This window comes from Fundulus heteroclitus, chromosome 21 (genome assembly GCF_011125445.2).
Source record: "Fundulus heteroclitus isolate FHET01 chromosome 21, MU-UCD_Fhet_4.1, whole genome shotgun sequence".
NCBI lineage: Eukaryota > Metazoa > Chordata > Actinopteri > Cyprinodontiformes > Fundulidae > Fundulus > Fundulus heteroclitus.
This window is the reverse complement of record NC_046381.1, coordinates 19,178,532-19,206,391: the sequence shown is the minus strand read 5'-3', so window position 1 is coordinate 19,206,391 and position 27,860 is coordinate 19,178,532. Positions and strand designations below refer to the sequence as shown.

Below are 27,860 nucleotides of genomic sequence, written 5' to 3'. Positions count from 1 at the left end.
CACACCTTTAAATGTAGAGGGGCTGAAGTTTGCACCAGACATTGTTTTTTCTCTCTCTCTGTCCTGTAAGTGAATGTGTCCACGGCGTTCGTGGCAGTGGCAGGATGCACTCTGCTAATTGGCATGCTTTTCTGTCCCGCCACAATAGAGGGGCCCCTAGCATGGTGAGGCGGATAACAACAACCACCCCCACTACCCCCAAAAAGGTGAATGATGTCAGCTTTTACTCACAAGCACAGAAGAAATAAGGGGGGGTGGTATTCACTTGGAGATATTGTGGAATGATTGTAAAAAAAAAAAAGAAAAAAAAAAAAAAGAAAAAGGAAGGAGAACGAAATAAAAGTGTGGAAGATGCCCCCCTACACACACACACACGGTCCCCACGGGGTTGTGTAACTCCCCAACTAAAACTTGAACTTTTGATGTCCTCAGCCTGTCCCTGACTCTGTGTGCCACCAGTGCTCGGGCCCACGCCACGCCACGCCACGCCGCGACCTGTTCCTGCTACACGGGCGCATGGCTGGAGCAGCGAGCCGGAGAGAGGTGTGTTGCTGCGTTAACCATCCTGTAACCTCTCACACGCGCGTCAGAAAGCATATAGGATGCAGTACGGCGCACGATGAAGGGGGCTATATCCACCCGCAGATGCTGGTTCCCACGCAGCTCCTCACGCACAATGCCCGGCTGACGCACAGAGGTGCTGGTCTGACAGTGACCCTAACCGACGTAAACAAGTGCATCAGCGTGCGCGTGAGCGGCTACGCCCCTCGCCCAATGCAGCTGGTTTGGACAAATGTTACAATACTTGAGGTCCGGTTCTTTTGACGCGGATTTTTTTTTAAGTCACTGGCTGTTTATATATATATAAATATAAATATATGAAACTGAATATTTATTTTTGTGAATTTTTTTACGAGGGGGGGATTTTCTTGTATATTGATTCTTTGTTGTGAACACAGAACAACTGCACTCGAAATGGAAACTTGAACTGTGGTTTTCTGAAGCACTTTCCCTTTCTATTCTTTTTTTTTTTTGGTTTTGTTTTGTTTGTTGAATTATGGAACCTGCATTAAACGGGACTGAGTGTGGTTATCAGCGTTTCTCTTTATTCTGGGCTTCCGGGTTTATTGTTGTTGTTTTTTTTAGGATAAACAAGTTTCACTTTCATGAACCTTTATAGGAGATCACAGCTTTCAGCTTTTGACTTGAATTACCTTTAAAAAATGCGCACACCCTTTAGTTGGCGCTAATATGAGCAATTTGGAAGACGTTGATAAAAGGTTGTCCTCAATTAAATAACACTTATATCCCCAGGGGGTTTCAGAATAAAAGTCCTCACCCAGTTTTAAAATACATGTTTTTTTTTTAAATTTATCAAATGTATTTAAAAGGCTAAATAGTGTCTCCCTCGCTGGGATATGCTCTTGTATTTGAGGGGATTCCCTTCCTTTGTGGGTGAACGCCAAACAATAATGCATCCAACCACTTTGCACATGAGGGTTTTTGCACAGAAAAATGAGCAAAACCTCAATCAAATGAATTAAGCAACTTCCTGTTCACACAGAAAGAGGCATGGCCACATAGATGGCGCGCTTCCTCTGAGCAGGGATGATTAACGCAGCGAACACACACATTTACGCAGCAACATAACACCGCCGAATACAAGGGGAACACGCAGCCGAACGCGTGCTACACAACAACGCCAACCACGAGAGCTGCAAACGCTTCTTTAAAAGCGCCGCAATGTGCCTCACATCAACGAGAGCGTATACAAAGCCCGTGCCTGACGGAGGCTGGCCGGGTTCCTGCGGGTTTGCTGGCCCCCGGATAGGCGGCTGCTTGCTGCGGGAGTGTGCAGGGGCCATGTTGGGAGCAGTGCTGCTGCTGCTGCTGCTGCTGCTGCAGGGTTAAATTCCTGCGCGGATTGGGAAGCAGCAGACTGTAACTTCTACACAATAACAATAGAAAGAATACAGAGAAGAAGAACAAAAAAAAGCGTCAACACACTCCCGGGGCTGCACAAATAAAAGATGAAGAGGGGAAACAGTATGTTCATAAAGTGTCACTTCACTACGTGGTGTTTTTTTTTTTTCTTTGGGGAGTGGGGGTAATGCTGACAGACAAGTCCAATGCGTTGGGGGGTCAGCGCTTTGCATTGATGTCCGAGACAATTAAATCTTTCTCGACTGTAACGCGTTCTCCAGTCCATCGTGGAAATGGGCTCTGAAATATCTGACTAATAGACAAAACATTCAAAATAGACAAAGAATAACGGGTGACTTGGCAGTTCAGTGCCGCCCCTCTCAGTAAACCTTCTACACTCGAAGAAATCAGTTTGGGTCTGGTTCGGCGTGATAAAATAAATAAATAAATAAAAAAAAAAGGAGCCGAACTGTCCAAACTGCAAATTTTCTGGGCTCACTGGAGACCGCGCTGCGTACTTTCCCAAAATAAAGATTTGCGCGAATAAACTCTAAATTTTTATGCTAAAATACATCAAAATACCCCCACCCCAAACAATATATATATATATATATATATATATATATATATATATATATATATATATATATATATATATATATATATATAAAATAAAATATAAACCCCAGGAAGATCTTTTTGTGATTTCATAATTTTTCCTACTACTACACACCGATGAGAAGCGTATCTGAAACATCCCTCCACAGACTCCGGTCTGTCAGTCCTTGCCCTGACTGAATCTGGGGACGACCTGTTCAGCCAATGTGTCCGGTCCAAATTTTACCACAGCAAAAACACAGAAAGTCAGGCTTGTTTGGCAAATTTTTTGACGTTTGAAACCCTTTTTTTTTCCACGTTGTTTACACTAATTTCCAGTTAACACATAAAAAGCTGTTTGTTGGGTTAAAAACCAAAAAAATATGTAATGTTTGCTAGAAAACAATCAATTCAACCCAATTCTTGAAAGAGAGTTTTGTCTTTTTTTATGTATTTTACAAAGAAGGTGTTTGCGCCCGGTTCAGGGGGGGTTTGACCCATTTATTGATGAGCCCGCACGGAAACACATTGTTACCGCGGCAGTCCATGAGATGTTCCCACAGAGCACTCTGGGAACTTCGACGTCAGAAGTTAAAATGCGTGTACACATTTACGCACAATGTTCAGCAAATGATATGGCTCATAAACATTTCAATGCGTCCACAAACAGTAAATAAAGTGACACCTTCCCAAGACCAGGAGCGCTTCAGTTTTCAGGGACAGAGTGTAAAGTTTAATCATACAAACAACGTTTCCTGCTGAACACTCGGCTAAAATCAGCATGTCTCATGTTTAATAAGAATATACTGCTAAAAAAACTCCCTTAACACCTCCAGCCACTAGCGCTGCGAATCCAAGAGGAAGAGAGAGAAGCGAGCGAGCGCGGAGAGGCAGCGGTGCCTCTGCCATTTTTAACCCGGGGCGCCCCAGAACAGACACGGGGGTCGGGTCGGAGGGAGGGACGGTGTCCCTGTTGGCCGACGTGCTCCCAGCAGACGGGATCCAGCTCTGTCCTGGTTAAGAAAAAAAGAAGAGGAAAAAAAAAGACATTTGCAAAACGCTGTGAACAGACAAACTATGTCTTTCAAAGTGGGCGTGTTGGACCTTTTCACTAAAGAAGTGGGCACTGAATACTGGGAGAGCGTGTTTATTATAAAATTATGTTAGATTTCTTTGTTTTTGTTGATATTTGACAGTACTTTACAATTAAGACCTAGTAATAAATTAATAAACAGTTTTCCAAATATCGGTAAGACTTTGCTACGATGTATGTTAAAGCATGCATATTGAGATGGCACAAAATTACGCATGTGTATATATATATATATATATATATATATATATATATATATATATATATATATATATATATATATATATATATATATATATATTTGTAACTTGCGCAAGAGGGCTCCTGCACGGTCATGCAGCTCCACTCCATTTGTAGCTTTCCTACGGACAAGAGGGAGCCAAATGAGCAGGATGTGAGGACTTTCAGCTTTAATCAGCCATCAAGTAGACCCTGCTTTACTGACGGACAGAAGAGCAGAGAGGCGATCAGAAAGAAAATCAGCACATTTAATGTGACAAACTCTGACATTTTGGAATATATATATATATATATATATATATATATATATATATATATATATATATATATATATATATATATATATATATATATATATATATACATACATTTATAAAGCTGGTCAAATTTCTTCATGTTCAGTGGGCCTATTTTTCTTAAGGCTATTGTTAAATAGTATATGTAAATCAGTAATCTAGTTCTTAAAATTTTAACAATAGGCTTGAAACTTAAAATTAGCTTTAAAAATTATAACCTAACATGGGTATTTAAAAATTTTTCTAGGAAAACCATGCAACAAACACAAATACTTAATAAATAAAAATTATAAATAAAAAAAAGAAAACTTTCTTGTTGCTTTGTTAAAAACCAGAACCTCACTGTCTCACCTACATGCTTGCATGTTTTTTTCTTTGTTAATCTTCACTATGACGCTACAACTTTCTATATGCCTAAAGAATTTGAAACACCCTGAAGTTTTTTTTGTTTAGTTTTTTTTCATGGTGACACATAAATTTCACTTTATAAATCTGGCTAAAAATCCCCCACTCTCTTAAATACAGCTACCATTAAGGCGCTGCTTTCCTGAAGCCGGGGCTCTGCAGAGAATGCCGCACACTATGGAGGGATTTGAACATGGCCACAAGCAGGAGTGACCTTTGACCCCTCTCATACCAGGGAGTTATAGGACTAGGAGCCGAGGCTAACAGGGCTGAATTAAAGCCACTGACGCACACACACACACACACACACACACACACACACACACACACACACACACACACACACACACACACACACACACACACACACACACAAACAAAGAAAAAGAAAAAAAAAACACTCAGGCCAAATAGAGATTGAATCTGGAACCAGCTCCCTTTCTGTTTGTCCCATACCCCCCCCCCCCCCCCCCCAGAAAAAAAGAAGAAGAAAATCATTCAGATTTATCTGCCTGCTTTTCAAGCCACAGCTTGTTTTGTATTGATTAGTACGTCAGTGCGGCCGCCCTGTGCCTAAGCCGACAGATCCTCTCACCTTTAGGAGCCTATTTGTCAAGAACCTCCCTGCTCGCTGCAGGGCAACAGGAGGCGAGAGACCCGAAGTGTCTGAAGCAGATCTGAGTGGATGATCTTCCTTTTCTTCCTCTGCTCTTAAAGGGAGTTTTTTTCTAACTATACCACAGAGAAATATAATAGGACTCTTCTTCTGGGGTCGTCTGGGCTTTTGCCAGAAGAGATTTCAACCAACAGTTCTCAATCTCTGGGGTATTTAGGAGTTTGCAGTCAGGTGATGAATCTAGACGAGCACACCCCTGTTTGAAAAAAATATATATAAATATGGATATGCAAATTTGCATTGTTCTAATAAATGCAACTATTACAAAACCCTACATGTCTTGATCCAACTGTTGTGTTATGTCTTCAAGTTCCAGTCTCTTAGGGCCAAGCATACATTTAGTTCATCTAGCCATCAAGGATGACACACATTACAATTAAAAGAGCCTTTCAAGGTGACAGCTCATCAAAGATGGGACCAGACCGTGCAGGAAGCAGCTCCAACCCTAACCCTGCAGAGGAGATTTTGTTGCAATGTTTAGGCTCACACATGCAGAAGGCTGCAATTGGGTTTGCTTTCCAACCCTGCTTGAGTCCCCGCCAACAAAAATCCCACCAAACCTTTATTTCAAGGAGATGCGAAATGAGGCCGTGTTTCACCTACCGTACCATCTGAGTGTCACAGAGCATCCTTAACGATGATGCATCAGCTGGAACGGCGCAGAACAAAGAATGCGGTGAGATTGCCTTTTAAATAAGCTACAATCGTAAGCAGAAATGATGGGACCCGAGTAAAGCATTGGATTTTAATAGGCTTTTAGAGCTCCAAGCCTATTAAAGTATCCGATTTACCAGCATGTCCTGTAAAATCAAGTGAAAACCGTTCCAAAAACCGTATTGTGCATTAACATGCATGCTCTAGCTGCAAGCTTCTCGGTTAGTACTCTGCAAGTGTTTTGCAAGTGGGACTCTAAAAGGGCCACAGAGTCCTAAAGGTCTCCTTCAGAAATGAAGAACAATTTCAGGACAAAATCATCTGGAATCTAACTGATTGAACACATAGATGTAGCACATAAACACTTATACTCATTTGTACCGGACTTAGTGACACGTCATATTTTCCATAATACTGAATTTAAGGACATTCATGTCATACCAGCTTATATGGAGATTTTGAAAATATTGTGCTTTTTCTACACTAAAAAAAGTGAATCAGGGCATTAATCCACTTGATGTTAACATTTAATTTCCAGTTAACACATAAAAAAAACGGCGTTTGTTGGGTTTTTGATTTATTATGATTGTCGTGAACATTACATAGTTGTTTGTTTCAAACCAAACAACCACTGTTTTTATGTGTTGATTAACTGGAAATAAAATGTTAACATAATACAGTTATTTTTTTTTTTACAATTGCTTAAGTGGAATTTTGAAAACAGGGCTCAAAATTTCAAAACATTAAACACAAATAGCACAGTCACACACATAATCTGCAGAACACCTCAGATCCTGGGCAAAGTAAAACACTCTTGTAAAAACTAGAAAAACCATATCATGTTACCGTATGAAACGCACAGAGTTCATAAGGCTTAATTTTGTTTGAATCAGTTTCACTCTGCCGTGTTTAACTCAAAACACTTCTAACAATTCTGCCTCTCAGCGATTAGAGCACTATAAGCGAAGCCTGCAGAGAAAATTAAAATATACAACCTGATAAATTCACCAAAAAAACAACGCAAGATCAGTGCAGCAGACTGTTGAAAATATGATTTATTTCTCTTCATACAACCAAAATCTGTCAACATAGACTAGCACTACAAAAATGTGTTCCAACACTGTAAGCCCAGAAAATAGACAAATAAAAAATACGGTAGTACCAGTACAGGTTAAAGGTTATGTCAAGTAAAAGAAGAAAACAAAAAGAAATCTGAACCACATAAATTACAGTAAATACTAAAACCTCTTCAACTAGCTGGATCTGGCCAGAGAATTTCATCAGTATGGTCAAGCAATGTGGGGAGAAGCGTCTGGAATGATGGATCCGTCCTTAAACAGCTGACATTTAACAACTTTAGTCCTCTCCTCCTGTTTCATGTCTTCCCTCTGCCTCTACCTCCTCCACTGATTCTCTCTCTCACCCAAACTGCTCTTCCTCTGACTTCTTCCATTTACAGTATTTTATTTAATTTTTTTTGTTCTGACTGCTTAAGCACAATTTTGAAGCCTCCGAATTTCAAAAACACTAGACACAAGTAGCAAAGCCACACAGGCAATGTGCAGAACACCTCGGCTCCTGTGCAAAATAAAACACTCTTGTAAAAAATATAAAAACCATATCATGTTACCCGGATGAAACACACACATTTCTTAAGGCTTAATTCTGTGTGAACCAGTTACACACTGCTGTGTTTACCCATTCCACCTCTCAGGGATTAGATTGCTGTCAGCGCATAGAAAAAGTGAAAATACACAACATGGTAAATTCACCAAACACAACACAAGATCAATGCTGCAGACTGTTGAAAAAATATTATATATTTTTTTCTGTCATACAATTAAAATCTGTCAACATAGAGTATCGCAACAAAACATACTCCGACGACGGTGTAAGCCCAGAAAATAGACAAATAAAAATACTGTACTACCAGTGCAGGTTTAAAATACTATAAAGTAAAAGAAGAAAACCAAAAGAAATCTGAAGAACATAAATTACAGTAAATACTACACATTTTAAAATGATGGATCCATCCTCTCACAGCTGACATTTGAACAATTTGGTCCTCTCCTTTCTTTGAGGACATTGTCCTCCTGTTCCAGGTTGTCCTCTTCCTCGACGGATTCTCCACCATCCCTCTTCTTCCTCTGACTTCTCCCATTTTGCTTGAAAGCAGGTGATCTCGCCTGCTGCGTTTTTGCGGTGCTGTCTAACGTAGACAAGCGTGTGTAATGTTTTTGCAGATCACCGTGTGACTTGTTCTGCAAAAAGTGTCAGGCTGACTTTGTGTTGGTGAGAATCTGGTTCAACGTTTTGCTCCTTGAATGTAAGGTGTTGATAATTATGTGATTATGCAATCGATATAAATCGTAAAAAACTGTAAAGTGGGAAACTGCTCTGGTTCACTTTTTTTGTGTTTTTAGTGTTAGACGATCTAATAAACCATAGAAGCAACAGAATAACTTTAAGGAAATTAAAAGGACGCAAAAGGGAATTTTATTTGATTTTAGTGACATGTTTAATTTGTGGTTTCCCAAGGTGCTCCCATTTTTCCTTAAAAGTTTTTTGTTTCTTTCATTATGTTTTTTTTTTTTTTACTCTCTTAATGACCTGGTATAATAGAAATGATCTCAGGGTATCACAGCGGTGTTGCCTCTGGGCTGAAAGGAGGCTTACAGCTCAGGTACTGAAAGCTTTTACTGGCGTCAAAATAGTCCAAATAAACAAGATTTCAAGGTTTATTCCTCTGAAATTGAAAGGAAGTGGTAGGAATGCCTTTAATTAATTTAATTGTACTTGGTTTTATTTAGGTACGTTTGTTAATTTCACACCCTTGCAGAATACCCAGAGAAATTCATTTGTTGCTACCCACAGGTCAACCTTCAAACCAATAATATTTGATTTGCTGAGTAAAAGCCAATAGAGGTTTTGCTCGTGAGAATTGCTCCTGAAACTGCTGACTAGAATCTTGTTGAAGCAGATGAAATTATTCAGGGTGATCAGGTTGTTGTCTGGAGTTGTCCTCCTGGCCACGTTTAATTCAGATTTAACCTGGTGAAACTTGGTCTGGAACCCCCACGGTGAACGTGGCACCTTGTGCTTTCCAGTTTACCTGTCACAGAAACATATGAAGAAACTGATATCCGGTCACCTTTCACTTTGAATATTGTCAAATGTTTATTTTATTTTTTTTTTTTTCCTGCCGTAAACTGATCCAGTTATGGTGATGAAAGGGTGACTACCCAGAACCGCCTTATATCATTAATATTTTCTTTCAACCATCGCTCCCCCCCCCTCCCTCGCGCCCCTCCACAGCCTCCCGGTCCCAGCCGACCTATTTTCCGCTCCGCTTTTTTCTGAGGGCGCTTACATAACCGACTCGCTCCGCGGTCTTGGCGCCCTCCGTCCCGGCTGCGCCTCCTGCGCAGGGCTGGCAGCTGCTGCTCGCGGAACATTTCGTTGATTCGATTGTGCGTTAATTACATCACCGCGTGCGCGCACCGAAACCAGCGCGCGCGCTTAACGAACGGGAGACGGCTCGCTCGCTCGAGTCTCGTGGGCCCCCGAAGCGGCGGGTTTCTGCGCACGTTCGGGAGTGCGCAGCTTTTGCAGACGTTCACGGGTGGGTTGGAAAATTCTCCCCGACGTGAGATCCGGGGTACACCGGGGGTCCTTGGGTCGACCCCAGGAGGGGGGGGGGGGGGGGGGGGGGGGTCTCTGCAGCGTTTCTGCCCCGTGTTTTCAAAACAAACCAACTAGTGTTTGAACGCTCTCCGAATGGATCGATAGAGTTAAACATATTTCCTATCCCAATTTGCTGCTGTAATGACTCATATATGATCACACGAGAAAACGTCGGATTTAAAAAAATAAATAAAACTCGGAGCTCAAACCAGATTCTTTTGGGGGGTTACATCAAGTCCTGTTCGGTGTTTTTATAGCATGGGGGACGTGCTGTAACACATGAAAGACGAAAATAAACGAAATAAAAAGAAATATGCTCCAGGATAAAAAATAAATAAATAAAAAACGAAGAGAGAGAGAAAATGTGTTTGAATCCCTCGTTGTGCCTCTTTCAACCTGAGGACAGTGTTCCGCTGCAGACATGTTGCGGTCTGCCAGCGCCCCCTGCTGTCCGTGACGCCCAGAGGAAAAAATCTCTTAAAGGGGATGTCAAAAAAGCCGGAAGAGTTTTTTAAGGTGGACCGTGGAGTTTCTCCTGCTCTTGTTTTTTTTTTTTTTTCAGCAAAGGGCAAGTTGGAGATCCAAGCGCGGGTTTTGTGTCCTTTCAATCAGACAGCTCCTTTGAAGCGCATGGCGGAGAAACATAACGCATCACTTAAGCTCTCCTAAAAATGGAGATAGGCTACGGGTGATATTCATTTTTAGCTTTATTCAAGTGTTAGAGAAATCATGAGCCTCTCTGAAACGAGGTAATTATAGGAAAAGATGCAGACAGAAAGACCAACAATATAAAAACAGTAGCTATATAGGCACAGTTCAGCCTCTCCAAAGTGGGATAGCTACATTAGAAGAATAAAAACATAAATACACTTGAAGAGGGAAAAATAAAATTGAATGTTTTACATGTTTACACTGCTTTCTTGTTTGACTCCGGGCCCTGCTTTGCTCTTGAACTCGTATTGTGACCCTCATGTTCACTTTGTGACACTGTCTAACATCTTCTTTTCTTTTTTTGCACCTGAGAGAAAAATAACTTCTGTCACGTGTGAGATGTCCTAGATGAATCTGACTGTGTCACTCATGTGCTGCTGTAAAGATACTAAAATAGATCGTCTTTTAAGCCAGATGAACTATAGACGCATCTGACATAAAGTCTATGTCACGCATATTTTGTCTCAGATTGTCTATTTTTCCATATAGTCTGTTTAGGTAGATCAAATTATTTCTGAGCTAGAGACAAACAGTCGGCAGTGGAGCTCACCTATCGTTTGATTCTGCTTTGAAAAATCTAGAAATCTGGCTTGATGTTTCCATTTTCTAGCTTTAACCCTTTTACAATGAAGTGATTTAAAGTAGTTTAACTCAGATCTCAGGTTTAAAGAAAGCTAGAAGTTAATCCACGTTTGTATTTTAACCTAAATTGTGAAAGGTCATCACGTCCCTCTCAAACGGCGTAAACCCGAAGCAGATGCGTTCACGTTCACACAAGTATCAATTTTATTATTACATTGTAGGGGGCGTAGTCCGCGTCTCTGTGAAGGGGGGGGATACGGGTTCGAATCCCGGTTGCGTCCGGAAGGGCTTCCGGCGTAAAACAAAAAAGAAAAAAAAAAAAACTCCAAGGTCTGTGTGCAAGCTGCAACGACTTGCTGTGAAGGGCCACGAATTAGGGAGCAGCCGAATCGACTATTATAAAAACATTGCTCCCAAATTCCCATGAATTTTTCGAGAATGTACCACTTTCAACCATGCGGTTGTTCCACTTCAAAGCATCCTTTCTAAAAAAAAAAATGTTCCAGCTTGACCCCTGTGGTATTAAACGATCCTCCTCTCCTTCCTCCCTCTCTTCATCGCACCTTGGTTATTTGCATACAGTCGTCCCCGCTTTGTTCTCGCCTCCTTCCCACCTTGTACATAGGCCACAGCGCGGTGCAGTCCGTCCTCCTCATTTCGTCCTGGACACCCGGGCTGTTCGCTTTCCCCGCGGCCCTTTTCTCCCGGAGGAGCAGACATGCTGGCCGCCCTTCTCCACACACTGATCGTCGCTCTGCGCTGCATTCCCTCTGCGTCCTCCTCGCCTCCAGGTCAGGAGGTTTCCCCGCGCTCCCTCTGGTGCGGCTCCATCCGGGCGTTTACACCCACGGGTGTCCGTGACCTTGACCCAGCGAGCTGCTCTGCGCGCTGCCTGCGTGACGGGTGAGTTGGTGCTGCAACTTCCAGTCAGGGCTCGGCTCTAGAAGTTACACGCGAAAACAGTTTGCAAGAAATCAAATGTTATAGTCAAAAAAAAAAAATTAATAATAAAAAAATTATGATAAATTAAAATGGCAAGATATTCTAGTGACAGCATGATACACTGACAAAACAAACTGTTAGAATGTAATGAAGGAAATGATGTGACAATTTTTAATTATTTCTGTTTTTAAGAAGATTTTAAAGGAATATATCTGAGTAGAAATAAATGTTTAACAATTAAACAGTACTTGAATTCCATCCAGTATTTCATATTTACTTACATAGCTACATTGGTTATGAAAAAAAATAAATAAACAAAACAGACAACTAGGGACTGCTTTTGCATTAGGGCACAGATTTTACTGGCAAAAACTTTTAGAATTTAAATAAACAAACGTACCCTTACCTTTAAATCTCATGTCAAAATTAAACATGTGCACTTTTTTCTCAGACAACAACCCTTAAACTGTGTTATTCAATGGCTTCTCTGCTTTGAGAGGCTCAGATTGCTCGCAAGCTTGCCTTTTACATTAGCACTTTTACTACAGCAGCTAAAGTTGGCAAGAAACTTTCATTCTTGACTCGTTATACAGCTGACCTTAAAACCAGAAGTCTTCTGAGAGCTCTTAACTTTCACCACCTTCATATATTCGTTCATTATACAAGCCAAACAAACACAGCAGCCTTACGCTTCTCTGCTGGACACCGAGGACAACCAGTGAAACGAGCCAAAAGTTGACTGAGTAAACATCCTCAGTTAAATACTAACAAAAATAAAATAATAAAATAAGTAGCCGATAACCACGATTTTGATGGCTACCATTCAATAACCCACAAAATTAAATTTTACAGTGTAACTTTGATTTGTAATCCAATCAGAGCATTGATAGAAAAGCACTTTTTTGTGTAAATTCATAAAACATGTATGACCCATATTATGCTACAATGCGCTGCCGCTTTTATGTATTTCCATATCACCAGAACATTTTGGTTTTATTTATCAGTTTATGGAAAGAGCAATTTTTGTTCTGTTGTTTTAAGTAAAATAAAAGCTCAAAAGTTAATCTGCAGCCTAGAAATTCATATAAAATCCTTATTTCCTTTTTGGACTAAAGGGAAAAAAAGGGAATTCAAAAGAATATAAAAAAAATAAGATTTTTGTTGCAGTTTAAAACAAAGTAATAATATATAATTTTTTTTTTCTTAACACTATCCTGGTTCAGTTGGAAACATGCACTGTAAAAAGTAAATTTGGATGTTTTTAAACAGTAGCCATTAAAATAAGTACAATTTTACCCTGGCATATTAGCTTGTAAATGTAATGTTGATTAGTGTTAAGAATATAAGATGAAATCCTTTCTGTTGTTCATAAATCCTACTTAAACATTTTGATTAGTTCAATCAAACATTTGAATTTAGCTGCGGATGTTGGGTCAGTCAGCCATTAGGTACCGTTGTTCTCGTCGTCGATCTTGTGGTGTCTAGTAGAGAACGGTTAGCTGACATATTTACATAGCTTTTGCTGTGAATAAATATATGATCTTTGAAAAAGTTTATAACTGTGGTCGAGAACGTTTCTGTGTTGGAGAAAGAATTTAAGTTTTTATCCAGCCATTAGCTGGATTAGCAACAGTGCTAAAATCAAACTTGCTAGCAAGCTGAGCCTGTTAACCTGGAGGCAACCAGTTAGCTTAGCCACAGCCGTCATTGAAAATCCTTATATTCCTAATTTAATCAAGTTTGACAACTTAATCACAAATTTATTTTTATTTTATTTTTTTTACTTTTTGCTTCTTGTTAACAGAGCTGAAAGAATACATTTTAATAATCAATAAGAATTTTGCAGATTTATTCAATGAGTAGATTCATGAAATGTTTGGAATTTAAATAATTTATTCAGTCATGTTTTAGCTGTTTAACTTACACTATTCCTACCCATGAATTAAAGTCTGCCCAAATAAAATACGTGAGCTCCAAACTTTACACCAATTCTAAATTCTTGTTTCATCAGCGTGTCTTGAAATCGTAGTTATTGTGGTAGTAATCTGTGTTGATCATTGTCTTTGTTCTTGTTTTGTTTAAGTTGGCAGTTTGCAGCATTGTCTTCAGAGACTTGCTATTGTGGAAACCAGCCTCACGCTCTGGTGGTCAGCGCTTGTTTTAACTCTTCTCTCAGGGAGGGGACAATAGATGTGAAAGAAGGAAGTGAAAATCAAAGGTGGGAAGGAGCTCTGTCTTTTCTCAGTCTTCGGTTTCACCCTCTGGTCCTCCTAAGCTAAGAAGAATACAACAGTTTTGACACTTGGCAAGTCGGCCCTTTGTGTTTGACCCCGTTTCTCTCTGCATTCCAGTCCCATTTATTATCTCCCTCTTGGAAATGTTGGAAATGGATCCGAAGGATCTGTGGCACTCCACAGAGGCAAAGGAAGGTTTTTTCTCTATCTGAGTGTGTCTGATGGGCCTGAGAGGACGTTTAGCGGGAAAGCCTCTGGAAAGCTGACTGGATGCTGGAAACAGAGCGCAGGTCAGACGCTCTTAGCGTACCTTACTGAGCTACACGTATAACTCTCCTGTACGGAGTCTACTTTATGACTTAAGTGGTTTGTTTGGGAGAAAAAAGATGGACTACTTTTTCACTTCCTCAGCAATTCATAATCTCAGTTAATGTTTGGTTTCAAATATCTTGTATAATATGCCTCATAGATTTGTCAAAAACTCACCTTAAACTGAGAAAACAGTTATATAATAGAGTAATAGTTAGCATTTATTAGCATGTTAGGTCATTATTAGCATTTTAACTCCAATGCTGCATCAGTTTACACAGAACTGATATAGGTTGGTCCTGGATTTTTGAAAGATGTGGTAAATTCTGTCAAACTGCATTCTCTAAAAATAAGATAAAATAAACACTTATTTACCCCACACTTTATGGGGTTCACTGCTATTTGTATTATGAGAATGAAGTCATAAAAGTGCAAGAATAAAGTAGTAATTTTATGAGAACTCTTCCCCATGTGCTAAAATGAGGAATGTTGATCATCTTGTAAAGTTGTCAGTTTCACAAATGAGGAACTATTAAATCTTTTTAGCAAATATGCATCAAATTATTATTAGTGTCAGGACTTTGAAACAATTATGCAAATAATTGTGTGACTTTATGCTAGTAAAAGCATAACTTTATTCTCATATATAAGTTTTTACTCATAATTTTCTTCATTCTTGCACGTCTACTATTATAAGGCTATTCTTGTAATTTCCAAAAAATAGAAATTTGTATTACAGTCATTGCAGATTAAAGAAAATCAATTATTTGCCACAGGAAAGTGAATTTCCACAAAAAAACAACAACTGTTTTTCCATGATTAAAGGCAGAAACTTTCTATATTAAAACAAGTATATTTCTGACATTGTAAAGTCAGAAATTTTGGATTGTCAATTAGATCATCTTGTAACCTCCAGATAGTGTCTCGCGACCCCCCAGTTTGGGAACCACTGCTCTGTAGGTTCAAATTCCAATCACAGTATAACTCAATCAAGCAGATTTGATGTATAAAAGCACGTTTCAGTCAAATGAAATGAAAGTAGTTTACAGAGGTTAAAATCAAAGTAACAACATGCAAACAAGTCTCAACACATCCTGCTAAACTAAGTTAGCAAAATAATGATTATGATTTGAAATGCAATTTTAAAAAATCCTTTACATAGCAGAGCTAAGGAAATGGGATCGTGTAATTAGGATTACCGTAATATACTGACATTACAATAAACGGTTGGTTTTATGGTTTATAAATCATCTGATCGTTAAAAAAACAAATATCTCTAAACTGTGCTGCTTTACTTTAAGATGTTGGTTCCTTTGGAAAAGGTCGAGTTATTTATTTGAAAAAAATTAGCAAGTTGTCTGATTAATATTTCAGCATTTTTTAGGAAAATACGCAGAGAAAAATAATCTGTAAAGTTTTTATGATTCCCTGTTGTGCGGTTTTGGAGGGCCGCGCTGCTCTCCTGTCATCGCGGACCTTTTAGAAATTACTCAAAAAGGTCAAAGTTCACATCATGTGTCAGATGATTGGTCCTTTTTGTGCCCTTGGATTGGTTGTTAAAAACTCCAGGGAAACATAAAGTCCTCACGTCTAGAAGAGAACGTTTCTTTTTAACATTGTTGTCCTTCTGCTCGTTTTCCACTTTCCCCTCAGAGTTTCCCGTCCCCAGCTCCTTCTTCACCCTCCGCTTAGTGATCTGTTTACTCCAAGGCCCCCTCAGCGCACACCCTGTGACTGTCACCCTGCAGGCAGATATGAGAGAAGGAGTGGAAGTGCTTTCATACCGAGGGCAAAAGCAGCCAGAGACAATAATGGAGGATGTGGAGAAAGTGAGTTGCTCCAGCTCCGACTGTCTGAAAAGCACTTTGGTAAGTCAGGACGAATGAACGGCTTTATTGTGGTCTAATTTTTTTTGTCTTTAAACTCTTATTATTTTCTTTTTACACAATTGACACGTCTTATTATTTACCAATTTAAAGTAGAACCAAGAATCTTTTCTTGTCACCATGTTTTACCATTCCGAAATGCAGACACAGACTTAGGATACACACAAATGACATGACACACATACACATCAGACTAAGGATTTACTTTTTTTTTAATTATTATCAATAGAATGAGACCAAGAATGTATTTTCTAAAACTTCTAGTTTTGGTGCTAAAGAGCAAATATGCATGTTTTATTTTTTTAAAAATGAATCACTTGTGTAAAATTATTCTTAGTTCGTTGCTGGATTACTCATCTGATATTAAAACACAATCTGTATTTTCTTGTTTGAAAGGTATTTATTTTTTGGGTGATACTAGACCAAAGGCCAATTTTAAAAATGGATAAATTATTAAACTTTTGGCATTGCAAAAAAACAAACAAAAAAAAAACAACAAAAAACAGTGTAAATACAGTTTACTAAACCATTACAGCGTTGTTTCTTGCATGACGAGAACAGGATAGTTAGTGGATTTTAAGGAGCTCCTCAAAATGCTCCTTAAATGTTTTCAGACAATCCTCTGTATACAAGATAAAAGCAGCTGAAGCTGAAAGCATATGAGAAACAACACAAGGAATAACACTCTCACTTGGAGTGTACAGTATGTGTGCTTTGTTGCTCAAACAGCAGTTTTACCATAAAGCCTTGAAAATAAATGAAAACGTTTATTTTGTGATGGAAACAATCACTAAACGTTCAAGCCTCAGAAAATTGACATATATATCTAATTTAATATATATATACACACACACATTTGTTAATTTTCGCTTAACATTATTCCACCAAATAATCTTTTACTTTATGTTCTACTAAAACTTTGTAAAGATAGAAGCTTAAAGAGACAATCTGTAGACAATCACACTTTTTTTAATTTTACTTTCACAATTAAATCTTTTGAATCAAGTAATGTAAAAAAAGAGAGAAAAACGGGCATCTTAAATATTTTTTAACAAGTCTTAGCATTTTCATCTTCTTACAATAGTATTAGCCACGTAAAAGAAAAAATGTCAAACATTGCTGTTTCACAATTATTAAGCAACCAAACTGTGATGGTGTGCGTTTTGTGGTGTGCAAAACAAACAAATAAATAAAGATTTTTAAGTGCAATTTTTGTCTGTTAAAGCTTGTTGCGGCCAGTTTTTTCTTACAAAAAATTCTAAATCTGTTTCACATCATCTTTTATTCTAAAATATAACTGAGGTTGGAGTCAAACACAGAATAAAGGCTTTTGCTCTATATAAAACTATGCAGGATTTTACCGGCCACCAACCTTTCCTGGAATCACACGAGCAGTGACGTAGTAGCGGGCTGTCACCTCCTCAAGTCCAGTTCTGATGGAAGAAATGGACACTTATACACACAGTCTAAGCAAATTTCTCTAATTCCTGCACATTGACAGAGGGTCAAGTATAAGTTGCGATCATTCTGCTTTACACTGAATTATGACGTCATAGCTCTCCAACTATTAATTAACACTAAGTGGGATAACAAACAAAAATCTAGTTCAGTCCAGTTTCAACCATTTTACCAAGATAAAATTCAAATTATTTTTTTTGGTTACATTTCTGCAGGGCCTATTAAGAGCAAGCTTCCTCTCCGGGTGTGATACAGATAAAGACAAAGAGATCCAATCCTTTTAGTCCTATCAATCCAATTTTATCCTGCTTGAGTCGCACCTCAATGTCAGCTTTATAATACAAGCAAAGGTTGCGCCAAAGGTCTGCAAAACAATGACTAAAACAAAGCTGAAGGCAAGAAATTAACACGATGAAGTAATAAAACCCCAAAATGGATCCAATCCAGTCATGTTTAGGCTCAAATCTTGTCACAAAATTTATTCTATTTAAAAAATATCTGAATAAAGGGTTGCTGAAAACAAAAGGGAAAACACTGAATTCAAAAGGTTCTTCCTCTTCACAACTAGGTGCCACCCTGTGCTAACCTGACGAGTCAGATGAATTTCGTTCCGCTTAGCTCCGCCTAGCTTCACTCACATCCATCTGGGACATCTCCCATAGAGAGTGATTTCTCCAACCAATTTTATTGTCCAGCCAATCAGGACGCAGGGCTGGAGTTTCACAGATGTGACGTAGTGGAGAAGCGACCGTGACGTGAGACTGTTTTGATTTAGACAACAATGGTGGCTCGCATCGAGGAAGCAAGCGTTAACATTGATGCTGCTATTTCTTCCGTGTTGTACAATCTACCTAATATTGTTTCATTAAAAGAACATCAGAGAACGACTCTGAAGGCTTTTGTTGGCTGTTCTGTTTTGTTTTTTCCTGCGTCGCTCTCATCAGCGTCACGGGTTAGCTTCGGTGTGAGTGGTTGAAATAGCACGTCGATAAAGATGACAGACAAGTGGCTTATCCAATCATATGCAAGGAGTTTTGATAAGGCCCAGCCTTCTGAAACGCCATTCCTATGGATCTGTTCCAGATGGATGAGTGGAGCTAGGCGGAGCGAAATTATTCTGGCTAGGGTCAGGTTAACCCTGTGCTGCTCCATGACATAAAATCCCAGTAAAACACACTGAGGTTTGTGACGTTGTTTAACCGAGATGAATTCCCCTGCAAAGCACAACGTTGTCCAAATCAACTTAAATCCGCTTTGATTGAGTAGTCTAATATTTAACGTCGCCTAATTTCAAGAACATTGCTTTGTAAAAAAATAGAAATCTCCCAAAGCAACATGACATAAGGCAATTACTTGATACTACCACCCTGCCTGGAGCAAACCCACAAGGCAGGCCCCTAATTAAACCCTGCCAGGGGCTGGTGATGTTGGCCGATACCTGCCAGGCACACTGGGACTCTGCTTTGACTGTTGGATGCTTTGACTGTGTGTCTCCTGCAGGTAGCTGCAGGTCCTTTCATCGCCGACCTCAGCCTGGATGCACCTGACTGTCGGCCGACAACAGACGATGCTGTCTCTGAGGACGCCCGCCTCCTGAAGCTCCTGAACCGTATTGGCACAGAGGAGGACTGTAACCACGAGCTGCTGTTGGGCGTCCCCAGCGCGGTCGCATCCAGCCAGACGTGTCTGGTTTCATTTAGCATTGCAGCAGAGTCAGTTGTGACCGTCCCTCCGCCGGCGAACGCGACGGTAAAGTGCAGAAGCAGCAGCTGCACCGCAGGGGCCGAGGCGGCCGCGGTTTTGCTTTTCAACCGCAGCGGGACGCTTGTGATTCAGCTGCAGACTGAGAATGAAGTCTCTTGTCTGTGCAGCAGCGTGAGAATGTGTGTCAAGGGGAAGAGGAAGTTACGAGCTAAAGATATCACAGCATGGCAACCACCAGCTCAGAGTAAACAGGACAAAAGTAAGAGGTTAAAAGAAAACACCCAAAAGAAAACACATGAGTCTTCTTTTCTAGAGTGAAAACATGTTGTGTATAATTTTTAGGACTTCTTCATTACTTCTTTCTCACTATTAGCTTTGTGTACTGACTAAAAATGTCAATTCTGTCCCCCAGCCGTGAGGATTTATGCAGAGCGGCAAGTGTATCCCACAAATAAGGACGTCATCTTCCTGGTTGTCACCGACATACCGGATCCTTTGGAGTTCTTCTGGGACTTTGGAGACTCCAAATTGGCCAGAACCTCATTAAGGACCGTCACAAAAAGATATGACAACCCTGGAAGGTCTGAGTCACACTTAGAATATAATTACACAATAATCGCCTCTTTATACATTTGCACATGTTTTGTGAAAGCAGCTGTCTTGCCACTGCAGAGTCCAAAATAAAGTAAATATAAATTATATCATATTGTGTCATATCATATTAGGGCTGGGAGATGTGGCCTAAAATCAGTATTGCGATATGTTGAGCAGGTCTCCTCGATAACAATAAACGGACAATGACACTAACACAGTGGAACTAACGTACGGCTCCATCGTGCGACTGGACCAGAGATCAGATGTGGCTGCAAAGTGCTGAAAAGCTGCTCATCTTCCTCCTCGACCAGCTATACCACCACCGCTTCAGCATTTTAAAATTTCCTCCATTTTCTCAACTGCGCCGCCTCTTTCGCTTGTCTCAGACTGGATGGCGTGGAGTCACGTGACTACAGACTGCACATGTAGCGCAGCATCTTAAAGGGATATGGCCACAGCCTGCCTTTACCGATAAAAACAACTTTTCCTTTCATTTTTTTTTAAATACTAAAAATACCAACATGAGCAAAATGACGTCGGTTATTGTCGTAAATTTCGGTGTTGGTGAAGGACTGTCAGGTTAATTGGTCTCTCCAAATTGCCTCTAAGTATGAGTGTGTGGTTGTTCATCCTGTGTGTCTCTGTGTTGGCCCTGGAGACCTCTCCCATGGACCGATGGAGACATGCTCCAGCCTCTCCACAACTTTGCAAGAACAATAGGATATAAACGATGGCTGGATGAATGGATTACATCATAGTATCCTATCATATAGTATCAAATTACGTTATATTATGTTATAACAATAAGAATAAGAATTGCTTTATTGTCCCACAAAGGAGAAATTCGGATGTGACAGGTGCAAACACACAGACCATCACACATAATCAGCAGCAATGAAAGAAGAAGAAGAAAAAAAGAACAAACTAGTCTACCGTAATCTAAATTTGCTCTCAAGGAATGTCAAGAATGGAAGATAAAAAAGTAAATACAAGAGTAAATATTGCACAGTGGAAAATATTTAACAGTGGAAAAGTCTATCTAGTGCAGCAGCATCCCAAAGCAGCTAAGGTGTGTGCAAGTTACCTTAGCATCTGGGAAATGGTAAATGGTTTGTACTTGCACAGCGCTTTAACTAGTCCTACGACCCCAAAACGTTTTACACCATAGTAATATATAATAATAATAGTAATTATTATAGGACGCCTTAACTCTTGCACCACTGTCACAAGAGTCAAGGAGCTCTCTAGCATCTGGGAACAGCACAGACAATTAACGATCGGATCAGAACCCGTGCAACCCTTAGTATGATGCAAACACTTATTGAGTCTGTTGGGAGCAGCAGAGATGATAAAGTCTGACAGCAGCTGGGAAGAATAACCTGCAGAGGCGCTCCTTTGTGCATCTAGGATGCAGCAGTCTGTCAGTAAATGAGCTCTCCAGCTCTGCAACAGCTCCATGCATGTGGAGGGAGACATTGTCCATCAATGATGTGATTTTTCTTTCAGTCCTTTTATCTCCCACCACCTGCACTGGGTCCAGGGCACATCTCAGGACAGAGCTGGCTCTCCTAATAATGTCATCAAGTTGCTTCCTCTCAGCTACAGATAAAGCTGCTGCTCCAACAGACCATAGAAGAAGGCCGATGCCACCATAGAGTTAAAGAAGGTCTTCAGGCGCCCCCAGAACTCTGACCTTTCTTGTAAAGAGCGTCCGTGTAGTGACTCCAGCCCAGTTTAAAGTTCAGGTGAACACCCAGGCTCTTATAAGAGTCCACTATCTTCAGTTCCCATTGTATCATAATGTTGTGCTGTATCATATCATAGCATAATATAAAGCATTGATTCACACTGCACCCTAAAACAGCAAATCATATATGGTATTCTATGTTTTTTTTTTAATAATATAATCTTGTATTATACTAATATAGCCTCACATTTTGTATTTTATTGCTCCATATCATATTGTATTGTAATAAATGTCATTGCACGTTGCAGGATTGGGTGTCATTACATGACATTGTATCATAGTATGTTCCATTGCATCATACCATGTTAGACTGCAGCATTGCATACATTAACATCGTACTGCATTGTTTAGTTGCCTTAATATTCAAAAAAAATATATATATTGACATTCAGTTTTAGTGGTAACAATAACTGTGATTGCTTTTCTTAATACAGTATCCAATAATAAAATGCTCCCCCGTCTTCACATAGTTACAAGGTGGTAGTTGCTGCGTCTTGGGGCGAGACGTCCGTCGCCTCCGATGTGTTTCCCGTCGAGGTCCAGAGAGCCGTGAAGCTCAGCAGGCTGGTTCACCAGGCCTCGGTCCTCAGGAATCAGACTCTCACGATGAGATGCAGAGTCAGTGCTGGGACCAACCTCACCTTCATGTGGAGCTTCGCAGACGGACCAACCAGGCCTGGACCGAGCACAGCTCACCATGTCTTCCATAGGTGAGACGGCCAATTTCACAGAACGTAGCGATAGTTTCGGTGGGCTTCTCTTTTCCAGAACATGACGAGTGTTTTTATGCTGCACGTCAACAGGTTAGGAGAGTTCGTCGTCAAAGTGACTGCATCTAATCTCATCAGTTCTGCGTCTTTGAGCAGCCACGTCTTTGTCGTCGACCGGGCTTGTCAGCCTCCGCCAGTCAAAAGGATGGGCCCGCTTAAACTGCAGGTACAAGCTGAAACTCTACCTAAACTCTGTCACGCAAGAAAAGTGTTTAATAGATGAGTCACAGGGAAAATAATAAATCTCCTTTTCTGCGCCAAGTTTCAGAGGCAGGACGTTATTCATCTGGGGGTTACGTTTGAGGCAGACGTGGACTGTGACATATCAGACGGCCTTGACTACACCTGGACTTTGTTTGGTTCTGGAGGCCAGATTATTCCGTTGCCTGACACAGACACACAAAGCCAAAGCCTCATGCTGCCCAGCCATCTCCTACAGTATGACACCTACACGGCCACAGCGAGAGTAAGTCATGGAAAAAAACTATTGTAGGCTCAATCTTTAACTGGTTTCTATAAATGTTGATGAAGAGGTAAAAACATTTCAACTTCTAGCTCGAAAGGTCGCCGTAGTTGAGCTTTCTGTCTCCACTTTGTTCAATTAAAAGAATCTTAAACTGAATTTATTTACCAATCCCATATTTACAGAACTGAGCATCTTTTTTTTTTGTGCTCCACAGGTTCAGGTTATCGGCAGTGTGGTGTACAGTAACTACACCATGACCTTTCAAGTGAAGCCAAGGCCTCCAGTGGCGTTCATCCAGGGCGGCACCAATTTCTTTATAGGCAAGGAAAGCAGCAATATGGTTACCCTGGATGGGCAGAAATCCTATGATCCGGACTTCCCTAGAAACCTGCTCAGGTACAAACCTTTATCCACATCAGACACTTTATTGGGAGGTATGTTAGTTTATGTGAGGCACACACAATTGCAAATTAATATTTGTTTTGGGTGGTATTTGGTTGTGTATGAAATCTACTAGGAGTTTCTTCAAGAGTAATGAGGAAGAGCATCATTTGTGTCAAATTTAAGAAAATATTAAAAATGTTCCGTACTCAATGTGAATATACGCTAAAGGGACTTATTCATACAGCTCAAACTTCAATTACAGGACTTAATTATGACCAACAGTGGTAGGGGTTGATACAACCCCCTTACAGCAGCTGACGCCTTACTTTGTGAAGTTGAGATGTTTAGTTTGTGTGTTTAGCTTCTGGATACATTGAAAACCCTTATCTTTACTAGTTAAAACCACACTTATCAGTACCTGCATCACATTATTGTGCATCTGCCTTGCAATTTAGTAGTAGAAAGCCAGGCACTCGTGGAGTTTTGGGACATGTCTACAAATTCTGTAGAGTTAGCGTTGCAGCTCAGAGATGGGATGTGCTACTTAAAAGCTGCTGCAGCGACTGGGTAACAATGTTCCTTTATCCCAGGCAGTGCTAAGTAAATTCTTGGCCTGCACTGATGAAGAACTTCTCACCACAGCATGCTCAATGCTTGGAGCGGCTCTAACTGACGGGAGCTTGTCGTGTTTCCTGATTACTTCATCTAAAAATGGTTCAGCCTCTTGGAGGACACCCATGGAGCATTAAAGCCACTAACCAGGTGGCTAACTGCACCAGAAATATGAAAAACAATAGAAAACACACATGCAATGATGTCAGGCAACGACTGACTTCTACACCTTCAACCTCGGACAGGCTCACGCTGCAATATGGGGACGCTTTAAAAATAACACAAGCTCTTTAAAGATATGACAGGAGCTGATGTCCCTCAGGGTGGACTTCAGGTCCTGCTCTTTAGACGAACATTAAAAGCATTTTTTTTAAAAGGTCTGAGATACAAGGCAGGAGAAAGAACAGAGGCAGCAGGTTTAATTTACTGGGTCAAGATTTGGGGGAAGGCTCAGGACTTCACTGAATAGAGTGCTATTCAGCAAAATCACTGAATAGAGTGATTATAATGATCGAGTTGGAAAATGTGTTTAATTGGGCATTTGTTATTTTACTCATTTTACTTTTAAATAAAAAGATTTATAAGGGTTGCCTCTGGTTGGTTGGGGAAGGGATAGAAAGAAGAGATGCTAGCCTTCCGGCACAGCAAAGATCCAAGATTTAACTCTGGACAGTTAAAATCATCAATCCTGTTTGTGCCCTCTGGGTAACTGGGGGGGTTAGCGTCTCTCCCCAAATTATTATTTTTCTCTCTCTCCACAGTTACAGATGGACATGTAAGCCAGTTTCGATCATCGCCAGCTCCTGTTTCCACCAGGACATTCCCACTTCGTCTCCGGTGCTCAGATTCCCTACCAGTCTGCTGGAGCCCAAGTTCGACCAGTTCCAGTTCACGCTCACCGTCACCAGCGGAGCGCGCTCGGCTTCGTCCGAGGCTTTCCTCACCGTAGCATCACATCTGACTGGGTATTGACTGCTTATTTTAATGTGTGACCAAACTGGTAAACTGGATTAAACACATTAAAGGCTGTGGTGGGTTAAACCGTTAGGTGGTTCTCACTGTTGCTCTAAATGTGCTGTGTCCAGGAAGGTGTCGGTGTTCTGCCATCAGTGTCTGGGAGACCGTGTGAACTGGGATCAGCCCTTTTCCGTCAGTGCACTTTGTGAGGACTGTAGCGTTCGCAGTGAACTCACGGAGTACACATGGAGTCTTTACCTGGTCAACGCTTCCTCCAAGCCCATCATAGAGGGTAAACAAAGATGCATTCATTCAGCTTATTATTAACTTAACCAAAATTGGAGAAATATCCTTACCAGATGTTGGTTCTGTTCCAGTCCCGTTTTGTTTCACAGTGGATGCCAGCGACCCGTCAGCGATCCGGGAGAATCCGACCACATCCACGCTGACTCCTGAGACGTCCTCCCTCCACCCTCCTGTTCCACGTATGTCTCAGAACCGTCATGCCTCTTTTCCTGCCTCCCTTGTAGAGAAAGTCTCAGGAGCAAAGTTTCAACCTCAGATTTTATATCTAGGGGATAAGAGGACTGCATCAGAAGAAAGCAGAGATGAATCTGACAAGCTTGGTGCTTTAGTCTGAAGCAGATTGTACAAAAAAAAAAATGCAGTCTTGCTCTAAATCTTATTGCAATATGTCTTTACCTTTCAGGTTTGTCGAGCTCTGAGCCTTCCCAAACATCTGTCCTTGACCACATCAGCCTTATTGATGCTTCTGGTGAATTTCCAAGTGAGTCCTCTGCAGATTGGAAGGATGCTTTTCCTTTAATGGAGGGTGATCCTAGCACTGGTCATCCAGGTAAATATTGTCAGAGCTGAATCTTTTAATGTCAGTTTATTATTATTTTTTTTGCTTTATTTACAGCCTCTCCACAAACATTAAAGTTTTTACAGTTCCTAAAGCTTTGCTAAAGCCCCTTCTTAAACCACTTTTTACAGTCTTCAAGATTAACCAGTGCTGTTTCTACACATGACTCGCAGACAACAACAGTTTTAACTTTCATCATCAACATTTTCATAGTAGCCTATTGCACGAACTAAAACAACAACAAACAAAAGCAACACCCAAATCTTCTGTTTATATCTTATTTATTTTCTTCCATTGCACTTAAGGACATAATTTAGACTTAGAGACTTAGACTTAGACAACTTTATTTGTCATTTTGTATGCACAGAGTGCGTACAGAACAAAATTTCGTTTCATACAGCTTGTAAAATTGCAGTAAAAATTAAATTACAGTATAAGGTGCAGCAGTGATTTAAAAGTAAACAATTTAAATGTAGACAATGCAGGAGAAAGTCACAGTGTACAGGGTAAGTTTTAAAAAAAAACAAAAACATTTGTATGTACAGAATTTGATTGTGCAAAAATGCATTTAAAAACTAAGAGTTCGGCAGCATTTGTAATGCTAGATGGAGATGCAATGGTGCAAAATGTGCAGATATGTTAATGTTGTGCAGTTTATAGGTTATTGAAATAACCACAACAATTTATGTTGTGCAGTTGAAACTCTGTTAGCTCCACTTTGCTAAAAACACACTGATCTAAAGGTTTAAATAATAAAATCCAAAGGAGTGCAGACTGTTATTTATTTTCTAAATAAATTATTATGGGGCAGTGCCTTCATAGCTCTTGATGAACAGAGCTGCCTAAATGGAGTTTGGTAGTAATGTCTCCCTCTTTGTCTCCTCATGTCATGTGATAAGAGTCTGAGTGTCTTAGGTTGATCTAATTAAAAAAAATAACAATATTGCCTAATAATGCTACTGTAGCTACTGCTGTAACAGAATAACTGTATTACCACCTCCTTTATTTTCCTAAATTCAAAATATCAACTGAACCATTTACGTTGATCCCATTCAACAGTCTTTGACGCAGCTGTTTTGCTTGTTCTGTTGAGAAACAGCTAAATCTAATCTACATCTGTCCCGGCCAGATGGACTGAGGAAATATTAAAACCATCTGTGCACACATGGTCGCTCTAAGAGTACATTTTTACTGAGTCCATAAAACAGCTACTCCTTTAAAGTTTTCTAAACCTCCAAAGAAAACAACGGGAACTGTAGCTTTCAAATGGATTCAGTTGCTCTTTTCAATACGATTTTGCCACAATTTTAACCTTCTGCAAAGGACTCCATTTACAGCATCCTATTATCATGGTAAAATAGTGAAATTAAACATTTTTGATGGTAAATATAGTTTACACAGGGAACGCAAACTGCAACCTTCAATATTAGTTTTCTATATAAGGTAATATAGATGGAAAAGCTGGTCTTGCATAAATAAACCTTTAATTAAATACATACAGCTTCTGTGTGGGGGTGGGGACAAACTACATCCTTGGTTAGGGAATCAAAATGACTAAAGCCGGCTCTGCTCACTATAATGTCTTTTCGCCCATGGAGCTGAAAAGGAAGTCACAATAATAATGTCAAAATTTGGCTCAGACACAGGGAAAAACATGTCTTTTTGTCTAACGTTGCAGTGCCTCCAAAGACTCTTCTTTTTTTTCCAAAAATAGTTTAAAATTACTTGTTTCATTTCTAAACAATGTTAATTTTGGATTATTTATGTTGGTTTTCCTGCATACAATTTCTTAGAAGATGCTCTGATTCTATGCTGTGTTATGTTGTATTACAACCTCTACAAATCCCCTTTTGTAGGGATCATTTTATTAATAATTTTGTTTGTTGAAGTCAATTCAGGGCCAGGTTCTGATGATTATGACGTCTCGTATCCAAGTGTGGAGGAAGGAGATCCAAGGATGTCAGCAGGAAGACTCAACGGTAAAAATAAAAAAGCAAAAGAGCAGAAACTATCTTTACTGTTGTTTTTGTTGTTTGTTAAAGATTGACATTTATCCAACCACTGATAATTA

At 40.0% G+C, this 27,860-nt stretch overlaps 2 protein-coding genes across 2 annotated transcripts in view; both read left to right on the top strand.

Annotated features, from left to right (window-relative positions):
• Positions 1-41: 41 nt before the first annotated feature.
• Positions 42-1,088, top strand: LOC105926793. The gene is made up of 2 exons (XM_021316961.2): positions 42-206; positions 433-1,088. The coding sequence occupies exons 1-2, from the start codon at positions 105-107 to the stop codon at positions 823-825; spliced, it is 495 nt and encodes a 164-aa protein (XP_021172636.2). The 5' UTR covers positions 42-104; the 3' UTR covers positions 826-1,088.
• Positions 1,089-19,571: 18,483 nt separating this feature from the next.
• Positions 19,572-27,860, top strand: part of LOC105926536 (polycystic kidney disease 1 like 1) — a 28,748-nt gene continuing 20,459 nt past the window's right edge. Inside the window, exons 1-11 of the mRNA XM_036125754.1 lie at positions 19,572-19,653; positions 19,807-19,975; positions 22,206-22,445; positions 22,539-22,671; positions 22,768-22,971; positions 23,186-23,367; positions 24,729-24,932; positions 25,053-25,216; positions 25,302-25,409; positions 25,634-25,711; positions 27,688-27,768. Coding sequence (XP_035981647.1) covers positions 19,572-19,653; positions 19,807-19,975; positions 22,206-22,445; positions 22,539-22,671; positions 22,768-22,971; positions 23,186-23,367; positions 24,729-24,932; positions 25,053-25,216; positions 25,302-25,409; positions 25,634-25,711; positions 27,688-27,768 — 1,645 coding nt within the window. The remainder of the gene's footprint in view (positions 19,654-19,806; positions 19,976-22,205; positions 22,446-22,538; positions 22,672-22,767; positions 22,972-23,185; positions 23,368-24,728; positions 24,933-25,052; positions 25,217-25,301; positions 25,410-25,633; positions 25,712-27,687; positions 27,769-27,860) is intronic.

Excerpts from the sequence above, each read along its gene's own strand:
- LOC105926793 (XM_021316961.2), top strand. The coding sequence starts at position 105 with ATGCACTCTGCTAATTGGCATGCTTTTCTGTCCCGCCACAATAGAGGG. Across the intron at positions 207-432 it reads CCCCCACTACCCCCAAAAAG|CCTGTCCCTGACTCTGTGTG; the intron begins GTGAATGATGTC and ends TGATGTCCTCAG.